Source organism: Chelmon rostratus, chromosome 13 (assembly GCF_017976325.1).
Source record: "Chelmon rostratus isolate fCheRos1 chromosome 13, fCheRos1.pri, whole genome shotgun sequence".
NCBI lineage: Eukaryota > Metazoa > Chordata > Actinopteri > Chaetodontiformes > Chaetodontidae > Chelmon > Chelmon rostratus.
In genome coordinates this window covers 5021385-5047920 of record NC_055670.1, presented here as the reverse complement: position 1 = coordinate 5047920, position 26536 = coordinate 5021385, and the positions used below count along the sequence as shown (strand labels likewise).

The following is a 26536-nucleotide window of genomic DNA, read 5'->3' as shown; positions in this document are numbered from 1 at the left end:
GATCATAAATCTGATGACAATATATGTGGATTTTCCCAGTTACATGCAGATCAGGGTCGGCCCTCCTCCAGTCCAGAAGGAGGTGGTGGTAATGTACTGAAGCAGTTTGGAAACTGCAAAGCAAACAAACAAACAAACAAAAAATGCCTGAAGAGGTGAAAATATCCAAGTAAAAATTTGAGAAAAATTATATACCAGAAAAAGTAAAACACGACATTAGGTTGTGTTTGTTTTTTGTAAAAAATGTTTTGCTGACTCATCCCTTTAATCATCTCATGACCCCTTGGGGGGCTCCCTATCCCCAGGTTAAGAACCACTGACTGGGGCATCACAGATGTCAAGGTCTTTGAAATCTTTATGAATGGGCTTCTGCAGCATGGTTCCCCTCAGAAGGCCCAGATATGATGGTGCTATCTAATTCATTTTCTGCATATTGTATGCAGGAAAAAGGATGAAAATATAAATGTACTTTTTTGTAGGTGCTGCAGCAGAGTATGATGCTGCAGTCTATAAGCTTAGCCCACCTTCAGAAACCTTATGTTGTTACGCTAAAACTAATGGAACCACTTCTACTTGAAAAACAAGCATCATGTTAAAAAGGCTGATAGCACGTTTTGGCAGCACATTTTCAATAGTGTTTTGTATTCTTTCCAGGCAGCATTTTATTTCTAGTCTTCTGAATACTTGCCGCCTCTGCAGTCTTTTGCCCTTTTTCACACCCTCATGGTTTTCCTGTGGCTGCAGTGTGACACACCCCTGAAGGAAAGAATGACCACAGCAGTTTGAGTCCGTCAGGGAAATCGATCCATTATGAGCCATTAATACTTTGTATTTTAAGTAAAAGAATGGACAAAAAAAGCAAAACGATGGATTCAGCATCGATTTTGACATTGAGACATGTTAAAGAAAACCCTATACTAACTAATTTTAAAATCCTAGATGTTCAATTTTATCAACTGGGATTTCAGTGGGATGTGTCTCTTAATGATTTTAATAGTCTAACCTGTAATGAGTATTTCTGGCCACTTGGGGGCAGTGGAAACAAGCTGTCAACACAACATTGATTTGTAATCACTTTTTAAATTCGTATCATGAAGTTCTTAGTAAACAATTGACACATACAGAAGTTATGGAGCAAATTTAGATTTGATTGGAGTCGCGTTTCTGGCCACGTGGTGAATGTAAGTCTGCTATATTCACTCTGTTTTAGCTCTGTTTTTGCTCTCCTCCTCTTCTTTGTGGGCCCCTCACTATACGATCCATAATAATAATGTAAGAATGCTGGTAAGAGCTGCCTTAAAGGCTTTCACCTTCACTGGATATACTACAGAAAGGTTTAGGTGTCAGATTGGAAGACATCCAGTAATAGTTTGTATTGCTGTATCCTCTATGATGATTAGTTAGTTTACCTTGGCTGCCACTGTGGCAGATAACATGACACAATTTGGAAGTCCTGCTCAAAGATCTAGTTCACTGTGAAATATTGAAAGTGGCAATCTGAATTGGAATGTGTGCCGTGGCCTGCAGGCACAAATCTCCATTTCCAACGGTCGAGATTAAAGACAGGACATGAAGAGGGATCAGGAACATTTGATGGTACTATGTTTATGTATTCATACGAGCTGAATGACTGAAGAGAAATACACATGTGGGGAATATTCAAGATTTTTTTTTTTAACCCTCTGAAATGTTTATAGTGGTCCTTTTCCACGCGGTTCAGCCGTTTTCTAAAGTAAACACTCAGAGTTTGTCTGGATGCTTGCCAAGAATGACAGTTGAGCAGAGGAAGTTGTTTGCTTTGGAAAAGCTGGAGACCTTCACGTGCACGCTAATGCCATGTAGGGAAGGGAACCACAGGAGCTTTCATACATTCACATGTCATGAATGCAAAACTACACATCTGTACATCTCTTTTCCTCTGTGTGTGTGTGTGTGTGTGTGTGTGCGCGCTCATGTGCGCATGTCCATTCTGTACTCCCTGTGCACATCTTGGCATATGTGCTCTGACCCACATACCACTTCCTGTTCCATATACAGAGTAGGAAAGAGAGTCTGCGGAGGGAGAAAGAGCAACACTTAAAAGACGAGAGAGAACAAGAGGAGTGAAAAGCCCGACAAACACAGACCTGTGTTAGAACGGCTCGGCTCGGCTCGGCTCAGCTCAGGGCTGTGTTTTGTCTCGCAGAGCTCAAGTCAGTCTGAATGTGGCCTTACCTGTAGCACTCTTCTCTGTGAGGGTTTGCAGAAACATTTCCATTGCAGAATCACCGCTCTACCTTTAGTGCCTATTAGTCGTCTTTGAAGTGTGCAACACTGGAAGAAGCAGATCGTCAGGTTACAGTTGGCTGCCCTGCTTATTCCAGGGGATGGGTCTAATTGCTGGTGTTTGGCACTCTAAGAACTCTATGGGCTTTATTTGATTTTAGTGTTTCAGGATGATGATAAAGGAAAGGGATAGTGAGGGTCCCTCTCTTTCCCTTCAGTGTGCTCTACCTTGGAGTCGTCATCATCCTCAGGGCTCATAGTTCGGTCGATAAAGCCGAGTAGGGGATTCCAAGTCTTGTGAAAGGATTTCAGAGATCCTTTCAGCGGGAAGCTAAACTTCTCCAGATGTGTGCATTGTAAAACTTCATGTGTCCACCTGTCCGGTGTTGGGGGAGAGGCATGCTTCTGTTAAAGGAGGATGGAGCAGGGATGACACACTGCATTGTGGTGGGCATATTGCAGTTGGGGAAAGACCAAAACAGAGCAGTCAGGGGGGGTAGGGTCTTTATTTGTGTCAAGGGCCTGTTCAAAAGTTCCAAATACACAGGACCAAAAGTCACTCAGCTTCCGGTATGTCCAAAACACAAGTACAGCCGTTGCTTCGATTGGGGAATATTTTTGCCAGTTGAGAGTTGGTGCAGTGAACACGAACAGACTATGTTTGCAGCATTTTCTGCCTTTGTATCGACACACCTCTGATGTTTTCCTCTTTTTTTTTATGCACAACAGCTCTTCACGGCGCAGGCTTTTGTGTCTGAGCTAGCTGAACAACCCTGCTCTGCAGCGAGTGATGTTCGCTCCTAGCGGACCGCCACATGATGGGTTAGAACTAGCACTGTTTCTGTGGTGCGATGGGCTGTCGGGCAGCGTAAGAGAAGAAGATGGAAGGGCAGGAAGCAGGCGAGTGAAACCTTAGACAGAGAGAGGGAGAGGGAGAGAGCTTAGATAAGGAGAAGAAATTCCCTTTCCTCCTTTGAGAGGGTTCAGCTGAAGTGCAGTGGGATTATGGGAGGGGCTGCCGCTGCTCGCCTGCTCCTCTCTTCACCTCCATCACTCACATCCGCTCACCACCTCTATCCTCCTTTGCCCATCCCTCTGTTCTTTACTCTTTTTTTGTTGCATTCGTTCACATTTTTGCCTGTTGTTTTCCCTCCTTCTTTTTTGGCACATGTATTGCTCTCGTTTCCACCCCTCCCCATCTATTTGTCAGTCGCCACCTCAGTTTTTTGTGTGGAAGGAGAGCGACAGTAAGAGAGTAGACTAGAGGGTGAAGTCATCCTCATCCGTGATAGGAAATCACAAAGAAAAGGGGAGGAATAGAAGGAGAGAAAGAGAAATGTAGCTGCTGCAGCTCTGCATTCACAGCCTCTCTGCCACAGCTGACTTGATGTAATCCAGCAGGATTCAGTCGGAGAAAATCGATCTTGATTAGTGGAAAAACCACACAGCAAGCGTCTTTATCTTTGCCCCTCTGCTCCCCCGAGGAATTATTGCTTTTCTCGCCATATTCTCTCACTTGTTTTTTCTCTTTCTCTGAATTCTGCCCATGAAACAAACTATCCACATTGAAGCAAATCAACTGTCTCACCTCCCACCCTCTCCCACCGCTCCCTGTCCATTCAGAGGGTGTGAAAGTGAAAAGTGGGAAGGTGTTGAAGGCGCGGAATTGCTGTTTGTCTCGAAGAGTGAAGGAAAAATCTGTTAAAACTCTCCAGCCATGTCGAAACCGATGCGGATACATTTGAACAGTGGTTGTATGTGTTTCCTGGCTGTGGGGTTGTAAACTTTGCAGTGTTACTCCGCTGGTTGATTACAATGATTACAATGAAATTTAATCCATATATCTACAGTCCCCAGTGATCAAACCTAATGAATGCTCAGTCTCTTCTAGTGCCACCAGTAGGTCAGAGTGTTCACTTACTTATACTGAACATCTGGATCTGGATGGTTTGCCAAAGAAAATGGTGCAACATAAGCATCTAACATCTAACAGCTTTGGTGGTGATGTATGATATGTGTTAGTAAAATATACTCACATTGAAAAGTGTGAATCTGTCCTTTAACTCTGAGCTCTTATTGCAGCACGATTCAAAAGCAGCCAAAACAATCTTTAGATCTCAACGCTCATCTATCTTCCAGTGGGTTTTCATTACAATGAGGTCACTAGAACAATAAGAACACATTAACATCAGAACCTGAGCTCTCACAAAAAAAAACTGCAACTGAATTTGAACAGTCGCTGTGAGCTTTGATGGAGTGATCGGGAAGCTTTCTGAAAACAGAGACTTGGTTTCTATTTAATTTCAGGCTAAAAGTGACCTGCAGGAAAACCTCTGACGATCTGCAGGCAGACCCTTTGCAGCAGTGTCCTGTTCATGCCCAATAAAAGCCAAAAATTGTTTTCCTCATCAGTTCACAGTCAGGCCACGATCTGAAAATACTCGTGTGGATGGAAAGTTTCAAATGGATCCGTTTCAGTATGAATGTGACCTTACAGTCACAATTAATTTTTTCATCTGTACAGCTTTGTCACATCTGTTGAATGCTAATGCATTCAACCAGAAAATAATGATTCCATTAAAACTGGTTAGACGTGTAGCCTGTGAGTTCCTGTCTTCATTACGTCTTTGCTTAAGTTGCTCATTCCTCACAAATTGTAAAAAAACACTTAGTGACAGATGAGATTCACAATAATAAAATACGTGAAATGTGATGAGTTCAGGGTTAAACACATGAGGCCTCTTCAGATCTGACAGGAGCACAGCGAGTGTTTAAATAATCCCTGCAACACGTCCCTCCTGCTTGCCTGTTAAAGACATGTCGACCTCTCTTGGCCTTTGTCAAACCCAAAGTCTCCCTCCTACTCGCCTTCTATTTTCCATCATGCTTCCACTTTGCGGCCGTCCGCTCCCCCGGGGTCGCGGTTCTGTTAGCTCTGCTCACTTTGTGTGCTGTAATACTTTAGCGGCAATATGGCCGCCACTGAGTCTCCCCAGCATTCCACGCCAAGGAATGATAATGAGTAGCTTCAGGACGCCTTGTTTTGAGCGACTGACTGTGGATATATAGTTCAGGGACAGCGAGGGAGAGAGTGAAGGAGAGGGAGAGGTGAGGTGTGGTAATGATGGGATATATATGAAAGAGGGACTTCAGTCATTATGGGGGGGAGTGATGGAAAGTGATGCGGCAAGCGTGAAAGTGATGGAGACAGCGAGCGTCCAGGATAAATGGACAGTGTACAGACAAGATGGAGAGAGAGAGAGACACAGTGAACACATGAGAGAGAGAGAGAGAGAGACAGAGAGAGAGAGAGAGAGAGAGAGAGAGAGAGAGAGAGAGAAGAGACAGAGAGACAGACAGAGAGGATGATGTCACTGTCTCCTTGTCGAGCAGCTGTAACCTGACAGGCAGGTCACTTCCTGCCCGCCTCCTCTCCATCACACACACACACACACACACACACACACACGCTGGGCTGTGTTGTCTCTGTTGAATCTAAATGATGCCTTCTGACAGACTCCAGTTTGGGCTGCGTGTCTGACCGGTAGAGCTCAGCACAGAAACCTGTCAGACACTAAAACACCTGAAACTATTTGATTGGTGCTCATCGGCAGGTTTGACCTTCAGTTGATTGGTTCAAGTCTGTCATTAAATTTAAATATTTTATGGTTCCAGTTTCTCGATTGTGAGGATTTGTTGCATTTCTCCAATTTTGTCTTTTGTGTTTTCTTTAATCGTAAATTGAATCTCTTTGGGTTTAGACTATTGGCTGCACAAAACAAGGCATGTCACCTTGAGCTCTGAGAATAAGAATTTGGTTTTTTCACTGTTTTCTGACATTTTCACAACTAAGAGATTCATTTTTCAGATTAAACAAATAATTTTCAGTTTCAGTCACATTTTCACTCTTTTTCTTTCTACACTTTGATATTTTCTGATTGTCTCACTACTCAACTCAATGTTGTATTATATTCAGCCAAAGGTCTTGGATGGCAGTTTGTTTTTAGACTGCCATTCAGTTCTGTCCACCTCCGTCCAGGATATGGCTCCTTCTCTCCAGGGCTTTGAGATTGATGAAATCAGTTTTTTTTTTTTTTTTTTTTTGCTCAAGCATACAGCATCTAATGTTTTATTGTAAGGCATGACCCTCTCCTCGTTAAGCTGCTATTTTCAACCTTTATTCATGGTGAATAATGTGCAGGAACATTCCTGCTGTGTTCCTCCTCATCCAGTCAGTCTCTGCATCTGTAATTATGCTCACTGGTTCCAAAAACATTCTCATGACTGACAGTTTGTGGGCGATGGGATGTTCTGTTGGGAGGGTACTGTTTGTCTGTGCGTGCTGACTTTCTGCACATGCTTTAGTGTCCTGGGAGGTCTTGCGTGATTGGATTTTGTACGTTACTGGTTGCCTGAGCGGCTCACCTGCTGGGTAACTGGCGGGATGACTTCTTTTTGACTGACGGCCCGCTGCTGATGAGTGGATTAACAGAAGGAAGGGCTGGCTAGCAGTCTGGTTTGTTGGCTTCCTGACTCACTGGTTGGCTAGCTGCCTGGCTAAATGACTGGCTGCCTGGCTGGAGCAGTAACCAACTGGCTGGCTGACTGACTGTGACTCAAGGGATTGGCAGACTGGCGGGCTGACCGACTGACCCCGTCATCTTTATGGACGGTCAGAACGCCTGTTGAACTCTTTAAAAACAGCCCGAGCAGATTAAAGCAGAATAAACAACAGCGAGCTTTCTGTGGTGTACAGATAGGCTCTCACACGACGACGTGCTCTTGTGAATATCTGCCGCCTATTTTAGCATCTCATGAGAAAATAAGCTAAGTTTAACTTTCGTCACATCAGTAACAGCTTAAAGTGCAGCAAAGGTTCTCCACTCCTCCAATATTTGCAAATACCCTCCAAATGACTGACAGCATAAAAATCGCTGCTGTTTAAATAATCATACAGTTGTCAGTTGATCGGTGTTCTGTATTTTAGAGATAGTGAAACTGAGCTGCAGGTACTGTGTTTTTATACACATGTAGAAGCTGACAGCGACTTTCATCTTTAAATGCTGATGTTTGGCTGAATTGCCCTTTAAACTCTGGACCAGACTCATAAATGTCAGCAGAGTCATTGGCTGTTTGTCATTTATTGCCTCTGCAGCTGCGGTGCTCGATAAGACGTTTTAATTTGTGCCTGCACCAACATTTAACACCAGACGTTTCCTGCAGAAAACCACACAACTCCAACCGAACTGAATTTGACTGTGTGTTTGACTGAGTGTGCCTCTTTCTTTTAAAAGACTTTTCTTATATAAGTTAACGTTCTACAGTTTGACTCATTTTGTCTCACTTTGAGTTCTGTTGTTTGCAGTCTTATATATTTGTTTTGTCCCGTTGAATGATACCATATTTTCTCTTCAGGACAAACCAGATAAAACAGTGGGCTGTTATTCTCCTCAGCACGGAGCTCTTCTTGCGACTGAAAGGAAAGATTTGCTCGTGCTTCTGTTGTTTAGCTGCCGTGTTTCCTCCGCTGCACATGTTTCTGCTGCCGAGCACATCAATGCAGCGTTCCTGTCAAAATGCTACAGTGCTTGTTTTTGTGCAACACCTCGACAAAGACGATTAGTTCTCTGTCTTTAGCCTCTGGAGGTTACAGATCAGCTCTCTGTTCAAACCAGTGTTTGATCTTCAGTTCAGACAAAGTTAAACGTTTAATTAGAGAAACGCTACTGCCCATAGGAGCTAATGTCTGATGAAATTGCTGGATATAGATTATAAATAGATATTTTTTTGGCCTAGATGTCTGTCTGTCTGCTTGTTGGTTGCCACCACTTCCAGACTGACAAAATGTAATCATGTTCTCAAATAGAGCAACAACAGTGAGGTGAGTTTGAATGCACCGCTGCTGCATCTGTAGATTCAATATGAAAAGCCAAACAGTTTACCTCTCATTTCCTCAGAGCTTTTCCTTTGTGGACTCGAGAGCTTGCCGCTGCTTGTTCGGTTTGCGAAGGAGCTGCAGCCGCCCGTCACGCTCCTGCTTATCGACCGGCCGTGATAACAGTGAAAATGTCATGTCATGTCGGCCCCGGTCGGCCCGCGGGATCAGACGCGCGGGCTCGCCTCATGCAAAGCGCTCGCAAATGAACTTCACACGGCCTCAGTGATGCTGCAATGATCGAGAAATAATCGCTTGATCTTGTTTCGCGTCTGCATGCCTTTCTGCGTCTGCACTGCAATATCCTGAGTGAGAGGGAGAGGCGGCCGTTTGCTCTGCTCCGCTATCATTCGGAGTTCAGGCTGTATCTGCATGTTTGTTTGGAGTCATATCCGTTTATCGGACTGGTTTGGACATTGTTTCCCTGCTTGGCTCTAAGGTGTCTTTTACAGGTGGACTGAAAGCAGCGGAGGAGAGAAGTTCTGTAGTTGTAGCTTTGGTTGCTGCTTTTCTTTACAGTCATGAAGTGTTCCACTGGGAGGAGGGCCAAAGCTTTAAACCTTACACTGAGGAAGGGTGAACATCATGGGCTGGAAGAAATGTAAATATGAGGCAAAATGTGTTTTCTAGCAGGGTTCCTGTTTCAGATGCTTGCAGGGGAACAAGCTTTGGATAGAGCTGCTGGGATCCCTGCAGTAAAACATGTGGCTGTGCTGGCCAGCAACACAGCAAACCACGCTTCTGTAAGAACACACAGTACGAGTACGGCTGCAGTGAATGTTAATACCTTTATCATAGTCTGTTGATTAATACAGTTTCCCAGAGCCCAAAGAATTTAAAATTCACAATTATAGGCAGTGTGTTCATGGTTTGAAGGAAGATTTAAAGTTGATAGATTTAAAGCTGCAGACATTCAAAATACAGGATGTTTGTTTCTATAAAGTTCTTTAAAATCACTGATGTTAGTCAACAGTGAAAAAAAAGACCAAACACAAATGTGAAGATGAATATTCATGCATGTGTTTGAGGGAGACACAGAGGAGATAATTAGATGTTTTGCTGGTTTGTGTGTACCCCTGTGTGTGTTTTAGCATGTTGTAGTGTCAACTGTATGTGTAAATATCCTGTAACAAAGCTGAACTTAAGGCAAACATCCACTTTAAAGCTCAAACTAACAGGATGGAGCAAAGTGACTCATGTGGTGGAGCTGGAGCTTGTGACTGAGTTCTCCAGCGTCTGAATGGAAACAGAAAACCCTTTTCACCTACAGGCCAAAGGGACTGAGATTTCCAAAAGTCAGTGGACTTTTGATTTAAAGCTCAGTAGAGTGAGCCAGGTGTGTGAAACTAATGAAGATGAACAATGCATGAAGATTTTAAAAGACTGAAGAGAGGTGAGAGCCGCTTATTACTGTTAGCATCTTTCCAGGTGACCTGATCATCAAAGCCCATTAGTAACTGTTGTTTACCTGTCAGAGTGTCAGGGCGCTAATTTTGAGTCCAGCTTTAACAATCTGACCAGAAGTAAATAGACTATAATATATATTTTGATCCAGTCCATTGGTTCATGTAATTGCTTCCTCTCCATCTCACAGGCATTAAGGATGTGTTAACTCCACGCTGATGAGTCTCTCTGTCTCTCCCTCTGTTTCTGCCTTGAATAGGATGAAGAGGAGGAAATTAAGCTGGAAATCAACATGCTGAAGAAGTACTCCCACCACAGAAACATCGCCACCTATTATGGAGCCTTCATCAAGAAAAGTCCACCGGGCCATGACGACCAGCTATGGGTGAGTTTATTTCTACAATTAGCCTCTAATTACAGAATGTCTTTACAGCAAAGTGCTTCAAGTTGAATTTCCTGAGATGTAGTATAGCAATCAGAGTCCTGGCCAATCACAACCTCTGGATCGCTAACATAACTCGAGGAAAACCGAAAACTCAAACTCATACAAATTCTGGAAGGTGCAGCTATATTAGGTCTGAATACTTTCTGTTCACACACTTTATTTCTTGCAAACAATAACATCTAATCCAGCATTAACATTTTTTTCTCCAGCGTTAGAGCCCCTACGGGCTAATAAGACAGGACAGGAAAGAGCATTACAAAAGCACGACAAATCCAAGAGAAGAGAAACAAGAAATGAATAAAACAAATGAAGGAACAATGAGAAACAAAAGGGAGAGAGTTACCCAGAGAGGGGAGGGCCAGAGAAAAAACATTTATAGCTGCTCGGCTTGCTGAAGGCAGGATTACCTTGTTTTACGATCCTGCAGCTCTGCTGTTGGTACAGAGGAGGGATCTCACCCTCACCACCACAACACAGCCCTGCATTTGTTGTTACAGCTGCCTGCGTGACCCCGTACGGCCCCCACCGCCATGGCTTCACGCTGTCTGCAGTCTGTATGTGTGAGGCAGTCTGTGTGTGTCATTTTCTGGATAGTCAAATTCTGCGCTGAATACCACTGAAGACCATCGGGTCCACATGGACGACAGAATCCATGACGAGCTTTGTCTTTATTCAACACATCACAGCAGATGATCTGCTCATGATATAATGACCACGCATCAGCCTTCAAATATCATTTATTCAAATTTTAGTATTGCTTATACATAGAAACTCTGTTGGCACGATTTTGTCCATTATTTTGTCCATAAACATGTTCGAAAGGCTAAAGTAGTATTATTGTAATTCGACTTTGGGCTGAGTAGTTGTTATGTGGACATGAACATGTGTGATATCACTATTGTCCAGGTCCTTGAAGTTTTGTCTCATGTAATGCGTCGCAGAGGAGCACTGGCTGTTGTATTATTATCAGAAGTCCCACTCCACTCAAACATTAGTTTGGCTTATTGTTAAACTTTAAATGAAAATTATTTTCATATTCATAGATTCTGGATTTTTCCAAGAGGGAGAATGAGTGGGTGTAATTTTAAGACTTCTTAACAAGGTAACTGAACACTGGGGAAAACCATATGATACTCAAAACGTTATTCAAAGCAGATTATTTATATATGTACTAAAGCTGCCCGGAGGAGATCTTTAAACATTCATTTGATCAGTTTATATGTGCATACATTTACTATACTGTGATTTATGTACATCATATCATAAGAATGCTCTAATTGATATCATGATATTGATTTTAGCCATCCTCAATAGCCTGTTTATGCAAAGGACAGATGAGAAGAGACATACTGTTTAATAGTCCATATAAACCAGATGGTAACGGTGCTGTATGTGACGCTCTGACATCCAGACCTGACCAAACGAGGGAAAAATGGAAGATGCAAAGCACAAGCTGTGATTGTATTGAGGGTAGTGATACTATAAGATTCATGTGGTGGTTTATTGATGGTAAAATGCTGCGTGCAGCAGCTTTTACAGATTGTCTATGTGATTGGCAGAATGGTGTGTGTGTGTGTGTGTGTGTGTGTGTGTGTGTGTGTGTGTGTGTGTGTGTGTGTGTGTGTGTGTGTGTGTGTGTGTGTGTGTGTGTGTGTGTGTGTGTAAACGTCCACAGTCTTCTCAGTGTCTCCTGTTCTCTCCTCCAGCTGGTGATGGAGTTCTGTGGCGCCGGGTCCATCACAGATCTGGTGAAGAACACCAAAGGCAACACACTGAAGGAGGACTGGATCGCCTACATCTCCCGAGAGATCCTCAGGGTCGGTCCCCTTTCACGGCGCTGCCATGACAACTTCCTGTTGACAGGCAGAAACAGTATACTGTAACAGGACACTAAAACAAGCTCTTTCAGTAAAAGCTGGAAGTGTTATTGTAAACGTATTCTGGACAGCGAACTACCTGTGTAGTTTGTTAATATGTCGTTTTCTTTCCTCTCTGCAGGGTTTAGCTCACCTGCATGCTCATCACGTCATCCACCGTGACATCAAGGGACAAAACGTGCTGCTGACTGAAAACGCTGAAGTCAAACTGGGTATGTGTTGGCTTTTCTTTGGTTGAATTGCGGGTCCAGACTGGGCCTGCAGACTGGGAACACAGCCTGCGCTGAGGTCTGGACGACTGCACTGAAAAAGAACTGCAGCACCAGATTTGAGTCAGCACCATGCCAGTGCCAACTAGAGCTTTTTCACCACCCGTGTTGTTTTGTAATGTTTCACATTGCACAGTCGTAGGCCTGTATTAAAGTCTCAGGCAGTGATGCAAATCCCTGTGAAAACGTTTCTTTTCAGGCAGAGTTTTGCATTCACTTAATTTAAGTGGAAAATAACTGCAGATATCTCTTGCTGAGCAAATTGCCACGACTGCAACAGGACTCTTTGGTACAGACGTAAATATTTTATCTATTGATTGATACAGAAAAAAGAGCCCATTAATGCTTTATGATTCATTAAGTGACATCACTAAAATAAAAAAAAACCCTGATTAGACAGCTGGAGAAGGTTTCTCTCCCTGCCTGTCTGTCAGTGAGCCAACACACCACCTTTCACAGATCGCCTTTGTTTTGCTTTTTGAGGAGGTTGTTTTTTTATTTTTGACAAGAATTGTATTATTTGCTGCAGTCCTGCATCACTCTGACTCCCAGAATCTGGCTGCTGTAATCTAGTGTAATATTTCACTTAATTGCGATTTCACTTTCACTTCAAAATGCAGAATTACACCATGTTCCTGTTATCAGATTTCCCTTTGAGAAGCTGTTATCTCTCCCCAACTGTCCAACTTGTGAGTGACGTATCCGTCCGGCATCCATCCTGCCAACATAACTTTCATTTGTCATGGAAGCTGCGGTAACTTTTACCAGCACTTAAAAATGTGGATTTCAGAGTTACAGAGTAATAAATTATAAAACTTATAAAACCTATAAATCTGATTTCTGTACACCTTAAAATGAAAACATCTCTATATTTTCTCTTGCCTGTCGTTGGCAGTAATGTAACTTTTTTAAGGTTTGCACCTGATTGCAGACACATTACACACCTACAACCTAAAGTGCTCTAACAGTGGACTGTTGGCAAGCTGTTAGTCGACACCATCAGACAAAAAACAAGCATTGTCACTACTGCAGCTACAGTAGCTCAGAATCTCATTGTCTCATAATGCCCAAGTGCTGATTTTAGCAAAAACTTAAACAAAGTGAAATAATAATTTTTAATTGTCTCATCCACAAATTCACTGCTGCTTATTTGGGTCCTGGTTGCTTTTATGTGTTTGATTATATCATCAGGTATTATTGTTGTATGCTACAGCAAAGCACTAAAATGTTTAATAATAATAGATCATTCTAGGATATATTGTCCCTACTGGTTTTCCATCATGCTTTCATGCTTTGGCTCAGTATGACTGTGGAACAGGTAAAATTGCACTCTGTGAGATATTAAAGGTCCAGTGTGTAGGATTTAGTGGCATCTAGTGGTAAGGTTACAAGAAGAACGTGAAAGGCCCCCCTCAGATCAGTGTTGGGTTTGTCCGTTGTGGGCAACCGTAGAACATGGCAGATTCTGTGGAAGAGGACCTGCTCCCTCTGTAAATATAAAGAGCTCATTCAACGCTAATGAAAACACAATAATTCTTTTTATCAGGCGATTTCACTAATAAAACATACTTTATGAAAGTCACGTTCCATATCTGCCAGTTAAGCCCCCTAAATGCCACACACTGGACCTGTGGAAACCCTGTACTCTACTGTCCTGACACATTTCTGCAGCCGTTTTTCCGTCACAATTCGTCTGGCTCTGGCATACAAAGATAGCATTCTGCCTGCAAAGCTCTCATTGGCTCGGTTGTCTTTCTTACCCGGACAACAGCTGGCAAGGAGCGAAACACCAGACCTCTTTGAATTCCTGAAAAAATCATTGTCAACAACTCAGATGTCCGGAACCAGGCTTCCTCTGATCACTAGTGATTGATAACAACTTTGTTGCCAATCAAGGATGATCCAGATTTTCCAGTCTGGGAGTTTCTCTGTGCAGTTGCTGTTGTTTACAGGGCTTTGTTGAAGAAACATTTGTGTGACAACGCTCAATCAACCATTTTTTTATTTATTTAAATATCTATGATTAGGTTACTATTTGTAATCACATTACTCTTTGTTGCAGTCCTGTGACAGTCAGTATAAACCATGTCTCCACTGAGGCTACAATACAACACTTTGTAGTTAGGCTGAAAGGAGTTAAGACAGAGCAGCACTGTGATCTTTACTCTCTGGGTCTGGACCCGACATGGACCGTGGACTCCAGTGTGGTGGTTTCACTCACGAGAACGAGTACAATTTTAATTAACGTGGCTCCCAGGGCAAGAGACTGGATCTTTCATTTGGTTTAAGGGCTGAAATTGAAATGACCCCTCTGATAATGTTGGTCTGCTCTCACACTGGATCGGCAGTGTTTCATTAACATTTTGAAGTTTCTCACACTCACTTAGAGCAAAACTTATGATCTGCATGTTGCCCACTGTCAAAACGTCCTGCTGTACTGTCATCAATCCAAACATGTCAGCGCGTGATTCTCCTTCAAGGTCACTCGTTTGGTCCTCTGAACGGTTTGAACCAATGACAACTGATGCTAACTTTCTGTTCCAGTTGATTTTGGTGTAAGTGCCCAGCTGGACCGGACAGTAGGGCGAAGGAACACCTTTATCGGGACGCCATATTGGATGGCTCCTGAGGTCATCGCTTGTGATGAAAACCCTGATGCTACCTACGACTACAGGGTAAGGAACTGGATCTGCTGTTTAACAGTATTTCAAGGGCTGAACTGTATCAATGAAATCCTCCAGTCTCCCCAATTAAGCTGCAGTTATCAACCAGTTGGTCAGTTTTGGACGTTTATAAGTACTGCATCTGTACTATACTATACTATACTATACTATACTATGATTATGCCACATAACAAAAACACATTTTCTCACAGGACATAGATGAGCGTTTTTCACTGGTTTTGAGCTCTCTTGCTGAGACTTGCTGCCACCCCAGTGCAATGGAGGGGAAAAGCTTTTGGTTGTGGTGGGCATCCCCTCTGCAGTTACAGAGTGGATTGTCTTCAGTAACCAGGACACCTTCTCTGGAATCAAATATTGCTGTGAAATAGCCTGGAAAGTGTCAGAAATCACAGTTTGTTGACAGAGTGCAACATTCTCCAAGTCTGTTCTTACAAGTACTGAAATTACAAAAGATCACAAAAAGTAGGAGAACCACTGCTGCCGTAGACATGACACACGTCCGCTTTTTGGTAGGAACAGACATGTATAAATGAGAGAAACATGCACACAGATTCATTTGACTAATCTGATCTTCTGTCCTTCAGAGTGATCTGTGGTCCTGTGGAATCACGGCCATAGAGATGGCCGAGGGAGCCCCCCGTAAGTACACCTCACATTCACTCAAATACTGATTTTGAGTAGTTGAGTAGTAATGATTACTGTCACACCACCAAACAGGAAAAGGGGCAGTTTTTCTACGACTTCTATAAATAAAGTGAAATGTTGTAGAGTTTTTGCTGGTAGCCAGGTGGTGTCAGACAGAGGCTGGAAGCTGTGACTTTGTCATGTGGTTTTGGCTCTCACTGATTTCTCACCTCTCTCCTCCGTTTTTGTTTCCTTCAGCTCTGTGTGACATGCATCCAATGAGAGCCCTCTTCCTCATTCCCAGAAACCCTCCTCCTCGACTCAAGTCCAAAAAATGGTGATAAAAAAATGTTTTAATCTTTATCCTCTCTGTCAAAAGCATCTCCCATATTAACAGATTCTGTAATGTTCCCTCACATCTCATCTGACTTTAACCAAACAGGTCAAAGAAGTTCTTCAGCTTCATAGAGGGCTGCCTGGTGAAGAATTACACTCAGCGTCCTCCCACGGAGCAGCTGCTGAAACATCCCTTCATCAGGGACCAGCCCAACGAGAGGCAGGTCCGCATCCAGCTCAAAGACCACATCGACCGGACCAAGAAGAAGAGGGGCGAGAAGGGTGAGTCCTCGAGGGAACTGAAACTAGTCGGCAACGGTGCTGCTCAATGTTTGTTAGTACGAGACAGAAATGAGCCAGTGGGTAACGTGTAATAGCTCAGTGGCTGATCTTTTTGTGTCTCTATGGACAGTGTGACAGTGAATGAACAGACTTTCAGATTCACCAGCATTTAAATGTATTTATTCATATTATCCATTTTCTTGTGCAACTTTTCAGTGAAAGACTTGTGCTTTTACTGTTGTTTTATTCAGCCACTCTGACTCTTTGAGAAGAAAGTCTAAGAATGTTGGTCAAAGTTTTCAGCAGCAACCCTTTTGTAAACCGTGTGTTAACTAACATGATTTCAACTGAGCATTTTCCTTGAAACCTTTACTAAGATGCTGCATTGTTGTTCCTTGCTATCATCAGACGAGACAGAGTATGAATACAGTGGCAGTGAAGAGGAGGAGGAAGAGGCATCTGAGCAAGAAGGAGAGCCAAGGTAACAGGACATTATCACAGTACATGTGAAACAGTATGGTGGTGCTTTGTCTGCGCTGCAAGCACATGTGCCCTGTGACACTCCACTCAGGCTGAATATGATAACTTCTCCCAGAAGCTAACCACTGCCTTGTTCTAATGTGGCTGACACACATACCAGGTTTTATAAAACCACAGGGGCATGAGAGGGCATGAATCACTCTCTGATGGGATCCAGAGTTGGGCAGAAGCGGAACATGAAATCTGTCTGTAATCAAAACAATCACATATATGAAAATGTAGAACTTGAAAAACAACTTTTTGGTGGATTTTTCCCTTTTGTCATTCTTTGAGATTATAAATGTGTGGCTTTGGCTTTGGCAGAGATCAGCAGCTGCTTTCCAGTTATATGTGACTGTCACTTTTATTTTAACATCAAATCCTCAGCATCCTTCTGTCTGGAAGTCACACTGTATTTATTTATATCTTCTTTATTAACAATTCAATTAGCTTGCTCTGAGCTAACACACCAGTTAAAGCCTGTCATTGCATCCTCTGCATAGCTCCATAGTCAACGTGCCGGGTGAGTCGACATTGCGCCGTGACTTCATCCGGCTGCAGCAGGAGAACAAGGAGCGCTCGGAGGCGCTGCGTCGCCAGCAGCTCCTCCAGGAGCAGCAGCTCCGTGAGCAGGAGGAGTACAAGCGCCAACTACTGGCCGAGAGGCAGAAACGTATCGAGCAGCAGAAGGAGCAAAGACGACGGCTGGAGGAGGTGAGCACACAGGCCTCATGATGTCTCGTCATACCTCAGAGTGGATACACATGAGATGCTTGTTAATATCATCGTGAAGGAGAGGATAAACCAGTAAGCTCGCACAGTCCATGATGTAAAAACCTGTAACTTCTCAGTCACTTGTTTAATTGAAAATCATATCTAAAGTATATCTATTATTTAACGAGCATCACAGGATCCCTCCCAGGAGCTACACTGACAGAATACAACTAAAAATACTCCCATTTCAGTGAGGGACTTGTGTTATTTATGAAGCTTCCTACATGCATCCTCAACAAGCAGGAGAGGTTCTCCTTTGAGAGCGAGTGACTTCACCACTTCAACACCAGGAAGCTGAAAATGGACTCCAAGTTGAAAAGCAGTTTTCTCAGCAGCTGCCTTGTGTATTTGTCACATTTAAAGACTGGCAGGAAGCTGAATCTGATAAATCCTGGTTGAGGTGAATGAAAATGAGTAATTGCTCAATAAAATGCTTAATAAATCCAGGAACTCTGAACTCTGTGGTACACACTCTGGACCTCTTCCGGTGCGTGTTTGTAAAATATGCATCAGTTTACATCCATGCTTGTCAGTGAGTCTGTCTGCATTACTGCCAAACAAACAGTCCCACAGTTTAAAAAATGATCAAATTAGAGTCTCAGGCTAGCACTGAAACAGTTAGTCTATTGATGAGTCAGCTGATTGACCGATCTTTGATCACTGGCAGTTTGTATCAATGATTGAGCCTTTTCTGAAGAAAAAACACCAAATCTAAATCATTCTAAATTGAATGATAGGAAATACTTACAGATTCAGTTTACAATGTTTGTGGATATATATTTTGTACTGCTGGACAAACAAATCAACAATGTAAGATGTCACAATTTTTAAATGAATTTTATAGACCAAATTATTAATTGATTCATTTATAAAAACAAAGTTTCCTGGATCTGGATCAGCCCTAACCTGTTTGTGCAGCAGCTGACAGTGTGTGGAGCCGGGGGGGGGGGGGGGGGGGGGGGGGGGGGGGGGGGGTGTTATAAGATCAGAGACTTCTGACTTAGAGGTTGGTGGTTAGATTTTTGTTGGATAATTTTATATAACCGGCTCAGATTTAGGCTGCAGTGAAAAAAAATTTAATTGGTGTCCCCAGAGGAGGAGTTTGAAAACCATTTTTGTAATTATCCTTTATTTCTTTGAGCTGTGGTTCTTTTCTATTAGTGTCTGTGTGAGCGTGGTTGCTTTTCCTCCTCACTTCTCTTAAAGGAGAGAGAGAAATATACAGTGGTAGAAGAGAGCGGGAAGTTGGGGGGCAGTTGCAAAGAGATGATTATAAATTTGGACAGAAGTAGACTAAAGTCAATTCTCTGGAAGGAAAGGAAGCGAGGAAGAGACCTAAATACTGAAGAGGGACTGACAAACAGAGGAATGAGGAGAAGTAGAACATAGAAAATGAGTTTCAGCATGTAAATTCACTGCACCTCAAAGGTGCAAGTCTTCTGCGGCGAGAGAGGGAGAAGTTTTATTTGTCCTCGTGTTCCCTCAGCAGTCGCGGCTCGAGGCTGTGCTTGTGATTCATGACACTGCTTGTAGATGAATCAGGCAGTGGAAGCCACAGTTGAACCTGTGCCATGTCACAGAAACACTGCTGTGCATGTGCGCTCCTGCTTTGATAGGCTACCTCCAGTGGAATCCTGAATGCTGAGCTCTGGATGTGTAAAAACATGACGCGTCATGATACTGCAACTAAGACTGGAGACCTGCAGCCTTCACTGCGCCTTTTCATAACACCCTGACAGACAGGAATCAGTGTCATTTCTTCATGCGACTGCTTAGAGAGCCGAGTATCAGATCACTGCCTGTCAGACTTAACATATCCCTGTGATTAAATGATTAAGTCCTAATGCAGTGCTTGAAATGATGACATTTCAACTTCATACTGCCACTTCAGCTCATCCGCTCTGTGTATTTATTTATGTCATCTCCACTCTCGCAGGTTAATACAGCATTTGTGTCCTTTGGCATCCAAAGATATCACATGTAAACAGAGTTTGGAGAGTGAAAAGAGCAGGCATCATAGTTTGCAGCATTTGAAGAGTAAAATCCTAACTCTTATTTCTGCCACGTTAGCACAGCCTTGAAGATTGTGGACAGCATATGGATTTAAAGGAAACAGCATCTGTCCTTGACCAGATGGCCCTGAATGCACTGCATTTGTTAAAGTTAGAATATATCACTCAAAGTTAATCTAGATGTCCCACAGCTTTGAACCAAGCAGCAGTTTTCTAATCAGTGTGGGAATATTCCGAAAGAAAAGCAGAATATTTGTGAATTTTGGAAGCTGAAGTCAGAAAATGTTTTTTTGCAAGAAAAATTACTTCAACGTTCAGTTTTCAAAATAGTTGCTGAATCATTGCTTAATCAACTGCACGACTGTTCAACTTCAGTTAGACAAAATAGAGCCAATTGGACGTGTTACTGAGAATCATGTGACATCTCAGTTCAGAAACTGCTAAAATTTCGTCTGTGACCTTGACTGTATTGAAGCTATTATATGTGTGTTCACCTACTTTTTGACACGACGTGCATTGTAAGTTAACTTTAATCAGTAATGTTTCGGGTTCTTCCTGCTAGACAATATCACATACGCGCAAATGGGTCATCTACGCTGCTGAGCGACTTTCTTTGAGTGCTGCATCTTGTTGTTTATAATAAACGCTGCTCAGCTGATCTGTGCTGGCACCAAAGATAAGAGGTGAAGGATGGAAGATTTACTTGCAGCAGCAACAAATCACAGTTGTGTTCTAATTGAAGGTGTATGTAGGTCACACAATTCAGGACCTGGTTCTGGACCACTCCCTGTGATAATAAGACTAGAAACCGCTTTTGGTTTGACACTGATGAGACAACATGAGCTCTGTGTCACATGTGACTCGACAAAAATCAGAACTGGGACACCTTCAGCTGGGACGTGAACAGGTTTTTCCGTTAACGGCCCCGTCTGTCCACCTGCAGCAACAACGGCGTGAGCGCGAGATGAGGAGGCAGCAGGAGCGCGAGCAGCGCCGACGTGAGCAGGAGGAGAAGAGACGCATCGAGGAGATGGAGCGGCGCCGCAAAGAGGAGGAAGAGCGCAGGAGGGCCGAGGAGGAAAAGAGGAGGGCCGACCGAGAACAGGTACGAGCGGGGAAGCCTGGTGTTTGAAAACTCTTCTAAAATCTGTTCAAAAAGAAACATGTGGCTGAATGAAGTTTGTCCTTTATGCTCATGTCTATAAATGTGAATCACAAGTTATGTGATGTTTTTAGTGGGATTTGTAATGTTTTTGTGACCACATTCCTTAGCTGTAACTCTACCATCTCTACTTGAGATGATGCAACTATCCACATATGTTTTTATGTGGTCTCTCTAGGATCTTGTAAAGGTATTATTATTTTTTTTTATTGTGGCCCTAGTTTAATGGCTTTCATGTGGCCTTTTCCCAAAAAAACTGCAAACTTTTTGGGCCATTTTTGTGTCACGTTGCAATTAACTGGCAGTATTAGAAATTCAGATTAAAAACAAAAATCTACATTTCACTGAGATTTGAGGAATGTTCAGGGGAACAACGTCCTTCCTACCATAGCAACCATGACGTTGGATTGAGATTGAGGCTTGATTTTTTTTGGCTCATGAGGTGGCAAAATTAATCATTTTTTCAGTTTTCAGTTCATTGGAAATGCATGCATGTGGAATGAATGTTACCTCCTGACACTGAACTAATGCAGGCGGGATGGGCTGTGTTTGATTGACAGGAGTACATCCGTCGTCAGCTGGAGGAGGAGCAGAGGCACCTGGAGATCCTGCAGCAGCAGCTGCTCCATGAACAGGCCATGCTGCTGGTGAGTGCATGGCTGCCCTGTCTAAACCCATTTTTTCCTCACAGCAATATAGAAGTGTTTTATTCTTTCTCTGAGTGTTGGCCCTTATTCTCCCTCCTGTCCTTGTTCCCTCTGTGTTTTCCTTGAAATAGTTTCTTGTCTTTCTTTCCCCCTCGCCTCTTTAAATCTACAATATTTCCTGAATGTTCCGACATCAGTTCCTGTATCCTACGTGGTTACTTTTGAATGTTTCCACAATTCCCAGGTTATTAAACTTCATAATGTAGGTACTTATTATTCATCTGTTACACAAACTTTCCTGATTCAGTTTTCCTTCCGATTTAAACTGAATCAAGTTTTAGGGACTAACTTATGACTTTTGTGGATCCGAGGGGAGCCATTAGCAGTTGAGGTCCAAACGTAATAAGTATTCTCAGGTTTTTGCTGGGGGCTGGGGGGATGTTTACAGGGCCCGTAGTGATGGTGATGTCATCACCAGGATACCAGTCATCCACCAGGAAGAGACGTTTCCCCTGTTTTTACTCCAGATGTTCCAGGTCTTATACAGGAGAGGTGCTAGGTTATTTGGAGGGGTTTGTATGACTGGATGTTTTTCACTTTAAAGTCTTAAAATCCTCTGGGGGTTACAGAGGATACTCACATAATGAAGGGATATGACCACTCATATCCCCACTTCCAGGCTTCACATCATCACTCCATCACCACTCTCCGGTTCCTACACAGTCACCATTTAGAAACTTTAGTATGAAAAAACAAGTTACCTTTACGTCACACTTTGATGCTGTTACAGCTGATTTAAAGTAATCACACACTTGCTTTGGCCAGATTTACGAGAGGGAATCATTTACATCTCATTTAACAACCTCTTGCTATTTTAGATGCAGCTTCTGGCAATGGGCACAAGTATCGAAACTCATAAAAATCATTCCTGTTTTAGTAGTTCAGTGGCTTAATTGCTATTCACAAAGTTTGACCCTCTAATTTCTCAACTCAACCCTGATTTTAAGCACGATATGTTAATGAAACAATCACTTTTACTGAGCTTGATGTGATTTTTACACAATCCCACATTGTGAGTGGAATTAGCAGTTGCTAAAATTATATGTAACATAACAGATAGTTCAATCACTTCACCAAGCGCTCTAGCCAAGTGCGACAGTTTTTACCACTGCACTGAAAGATGAAGATCCACATCTGCTGTTTTTCAACGCTGACACTGATCCTACAAGCTACTAGCAAATAAAATAAAATATCGATATGCTGTCCTCTGCATATAGTAAATTGCATCTTTATGATCTATACCATGCACAAAATGCAAGTTTTGACTGTTTTAATGCAACTGTTCAGTCTCTTTTACATGAAATTTCGCAAGCAAAGGCTGAAATGAATTACAAATCTGGGGCATGAAGAGATTCTCTTCAGCAAAAAGAATTCTACACCGTCCTCCCCTTCTTCTAGGCCCCTAATACTTTTCATACAGTCCCTCAGCTGCAGTTTATGGCTGGCATGTCACCAGTACAATGTCATGATGAGGCTTACAGTTGTGTGCTGACCACATCAGAGCTTTGGAAAATGAGCTGTATTGTGGAACAGTGTTATTCCTGATGCTTTACAGCATGTAGCTTTCCTAATGCATTTCTCTCCTGAAAACCAGGTGGACTTCAGACTCTAAACTGCCTGTAGGTGTGAGTGTTTGGGGTCCCAGAAGGTGTTTTCTAAATGGGTCCGTAAAGAGTGAAGTGTTAAAAGAAACAGTGTTGTGGAGACGGTACAGCTTGCCCAACGTCTTTCTGTCAGAGGTTTTGGTTCAACTTGACCCTTCCTGCACTCAGGAGTATAAATGGCGGGAGCTTGAGGAGCAGCGCCAAGCCCAGAAGCTCCAGAGACAGCTGCAGCAGGAGCAGGCCTACCTGCTGTCCCTCCAGCAAAACCAGATCCTGGAGAGTAGCAAAACAGCCCAGCAACAGAGCACCAAACCCCCACAGACTCTCGAACAGGACAGGATAAAGCCCCCGCTGAGCCCTGAACCGGATCCGACAAAACAACCACAGACCGCTGACTTTGAAAAGACAAGGTCCAGTCAAAATCACAGTCTGGAGAAAACTACAGAACCCAAGCTACCTGTCGCTGACCTCCAAGGCCCCGCCCCTAACTCTGAGCCAATCAGAGAGGTGATCCCTCCCCCGTCGCACTGACTGTAGAATGCTTCCTTTGCTTGTGTGTACTCACTCCCGCTGCTTTGGGTGTGCAGTGTGTACATGGTGATGGCTAGCTGCTGGTGTGGGATGTGTGGATGCTTTGTAGATGACTAGAATGTATTCATGTCTCTTTTTAAACTCGTGAGTCTAATCAATAAACCGGTCCATGATGCAGATATACTTCAGTGATACTGGACCAACAGCAGAAGACCTCCTTCCCTCCCTCAGAACTGATAGAATAGACATTTTCTACTAAAATGAATAAGCAATGAAGTCCTATAGAAAACACGAGCTGACAGAATTTTTTCCTCCTCAGTGCTCGCCTGAAGAGCTCCTCCTCCTCACTGAAGGCACCACTGCTCCTCTAATTGGCCTCACTGTTGTCTTTACCACCATATTAATGAAGTTACTGTAATAATGAGCCACCTCATTAGTCCTCAGTGTGACTCCCTGTCTCTCTCTTTTTGGTGCCCTGCTGTTGCCATTTAGCACCTGGTGGGGGAGGAAAAGCAGAGAGACGCAAACCAGATCCAAACGCACCTGACTGACCAAATGCTGTCTGTGTGTAGTTGTAGTTTTTGCTGGTCTTGCTGCAGGACTGGGTGGGGTCCTCCTACAGCAGGGCGATGCAAGAACTGCCAGGAAATTCAGATGCTGGCAGGGTTTTTTTTCAGATGTTGAACTCTTCTAGGTGATGTAAAACACACTCTGGCAGCCATGTTGGAGGATGAACAGCAGGCGTTTGTAACGTTCAGTTGGCTGTTTCAGCAGACGTCAGTGGGTTTGACACACTTAAAGGACAACCCTGGTTTATCACAACTGGGGTTGTACTTGAGTTTAACCATCATTCCACCCTTCCCTCTGACGTTGCCATGAAGTGGTGGTTAAAGTGTTATTATGACGTACTTCACATTCCCCACCATGAATCTGATGCTGGAGCTTTGCATATAAAGTCATCAGGGCTCTGAAATTGATGCCATTGGCCAGTAAGATGAATTATTCTCAGATGACATTTAAAAATGCTTTTTTTATTAAATCAAACTACATGCTGAGATATTTTTTTATTGTAGAGAAGCTTCGTTTGGGAGCTGTAATTTTCAAATAAAAATTGGATTATCTTGTTTAGCAGAACAAATTCGGTCTCGTCTACAATTAACTTTGACATTTCAGAGTAAAAAACATTCTTTTACACACAAGCAAGCTCTGTTTTAACTGTGGATCAGTGTCCTGGACCTCAGTGTGTGTCCTAACCTTTCTGTTTTTTCATTCCACATAAAAAATGCATGACACTCTTTGCTGGTCGTGGTGCCGCTGTCCTACTAGCAGGGATGTGGGAATATTGTGGCAACAATAACACTGCTGCCCTTGAGGAAGTGCTTTGTTGTTCCTGCTGGTGTGCCTGTATCAGCAGATGACTTTCTGATGTGCTTGTACCACCGCTAGTACAAAACGCCTCTGCTCCGCAGGGGGAAACTAACAAACCGTAGCACCTACAGCAATGGCTTCTGTCCACTTACGCTCCTCTCCATGTCCTCGCACACATTGATCTGTACTCTCAAACCACTGCTAATGCTGCTGTCTGTGTGTGTGTGTGTGTGTGTGTGTGTGTCCTCAGGCTGATGAGCGATACCGGAAGAACATCCAGGGTTCTCCTCAGTCAGCTCAGACCAAATCACAGCAGCCTCCGGTTCCGCCACGCTCCGAGTCTTCCTACCCCAATGGGAACTCGGCGTCCGAGGCGCCCGCCATGCACCGGCCTGTGGAACCACAGGTAGCCATGATGTCTTCTATCCCACCCCCTGTCTCTTGAATTATTTTCTTCTCTACTTTCCCAGCTGTTGCGCACAGGCAGCGTTTTGGGTTGGTGTGAAGTGGGTCCTTTGTCACGAGCTACACTCCACTGGTGCTATTTCTCTTGCAGGATTTCGCTGTCTTGTAGCTTACTGGGCAGATGGAGGCTCTAAGGCTGACAGTAATGTAAATCTGATTTAGCACATTCTCAGCTTAGAAACTAGCATGCTCCTTTCCACTGCTAGTCCACAACAAAGACAATAGATGGTTAGGCTCAGTGGGAGAAATGACTCAAAAGCCTCTCAAACCAAAAAGACATGCAGTCATGTGACATGCTTGTGTCACATGACTGAAACTGACTCTTTCTATTTTATTTCAAACTTCAGACTTCCTGTTGTGGCTTCAAATGAACAGCTTTCCACCGGCAGCTTGTATTGTGAAATACTGAGGTAACTGTTGAGATGACAAACCGACTGATAACTTTGGTTCAGTCTAGACTAGAGTCTAGAGTTATATTTCTGCCATTTTTGTTTAAGTCGAGGAGCAACTACAATTTTCCTGACAGAGACAATGATAGTAAAGCTCTCTTGAATCTCCAGTTCAGCTGGCCAGGCTGCACACATTGCGGCAATCAGCTTAATCAACCCACAAATATTTTCCTTTTGGTTGTAAATCTGCCATTTTTCCAGTGTGAATGGGCCAAATTAGATTTTGTTCAGAGGATGCTGGCAGCTTTGCACTGCCACAGTGTGGAGGCTCTCTGCCAGCCAGGACTGACCTCGCTAACAGTGAATGGATTCATGGTGCTGTCGTTCACTTTGCAGCATTCACTGCATGTCGTCAGGTGCGTTAAAAACTGTGTATCTCCAAAATGTTTGTGGAAACAAGAAAATAGGCTTGTTTGTAGCTTCACCTTCATGTGGCAGTACCTTCCACCTCCACTGACTCGAGATGTTGCCTGTGTATTTCACCTTTTTCTTGTCATAATCTATTAAGGTTCTCTTTTTCAGGTCATTAAGACTACTTGAGTCTTTGCTCTTGCTCTTTGGAGTAAGGCTTATTAGTATTTCTGTAAATATGTGAGATTTCTTCACTAGTTTTGCTGCTTTTCTGTGATTTCCTCCTTCCTGTGCTGTGTGTATAGGTCAGCTCTTTCTGGCTGTTTCATCTGAATCGTGGATCCAATTCTCTGCTGTTGTTGAACTCCTCTAGACTCTTTCCAGGTTCAGGGTTGTCATCAGTTCACTCACTTTAATGTGCACAAACTGCATTAAATCTCCAGGCTAATGACAGAATGCTCATTTTCAGACAG

At 43.2% G+C, this 26536-nt stretch overlaps 1 protein-coding gene across 4 annotated transcripts in view; it reads left to right on the top strand.

Moving 5' to 3' along the window:
* Window positions 1-26536, top strand: part of LOC121615959 (mitogen-activated protein kinase kinase kinase kinase 4-like) — a 90721-nt gene that overhangs the window by 41605 nt on the left and 22580 nt on the right. For 3 of the 4 annotated variants that reach the window (XM_041950509.1, XM_041950507.1, XM_041950511.1), the window contains exons 4-16: window positions 9864-9989; window positions 11756-11866; window positions 12048-12138; window positions 14740-14870; window positions 15464-15518; window positions 15762-15840; window positions 15946-16121; window positions 16530-16602; window positions 17144-17354; window positions 20370-20531; window positions 21149-21235; window positions 23068-23406; window positions 25049-25204. In XM_041950509.1, coding sequence (XP_041806443.1) covers window positions 9864-9989; window positions 11756-11866; window positions 12048-12138; window positions 14740-14870; window positions 15464-15518; window positions 15762-15840; window positions 15946-16121; window positions 16530-16602; window positions 17144-17354; window positions 20370-20531; window positions 21149-21235; window positions 23068-23406; window positions 25049-25204 — 1797 coding nt within the window. The remainder of the gene's footprint in view (window positions 1-9863; window positions 9990-11755; window positions 11867-12047; window positions 12139-14739; window positions 14871-15463; window positions 15519-15761; window positions 15841-15945; window positions 16122-16529; window positions 16603-17143; window positions 17355-20369; window positions 20532-21148; window positions 21236-23067; window positions 23407-25048; window positions 25205-26536) is intronic. The other variant, XM_041950510.1, reaches the window with a different exon arrangement.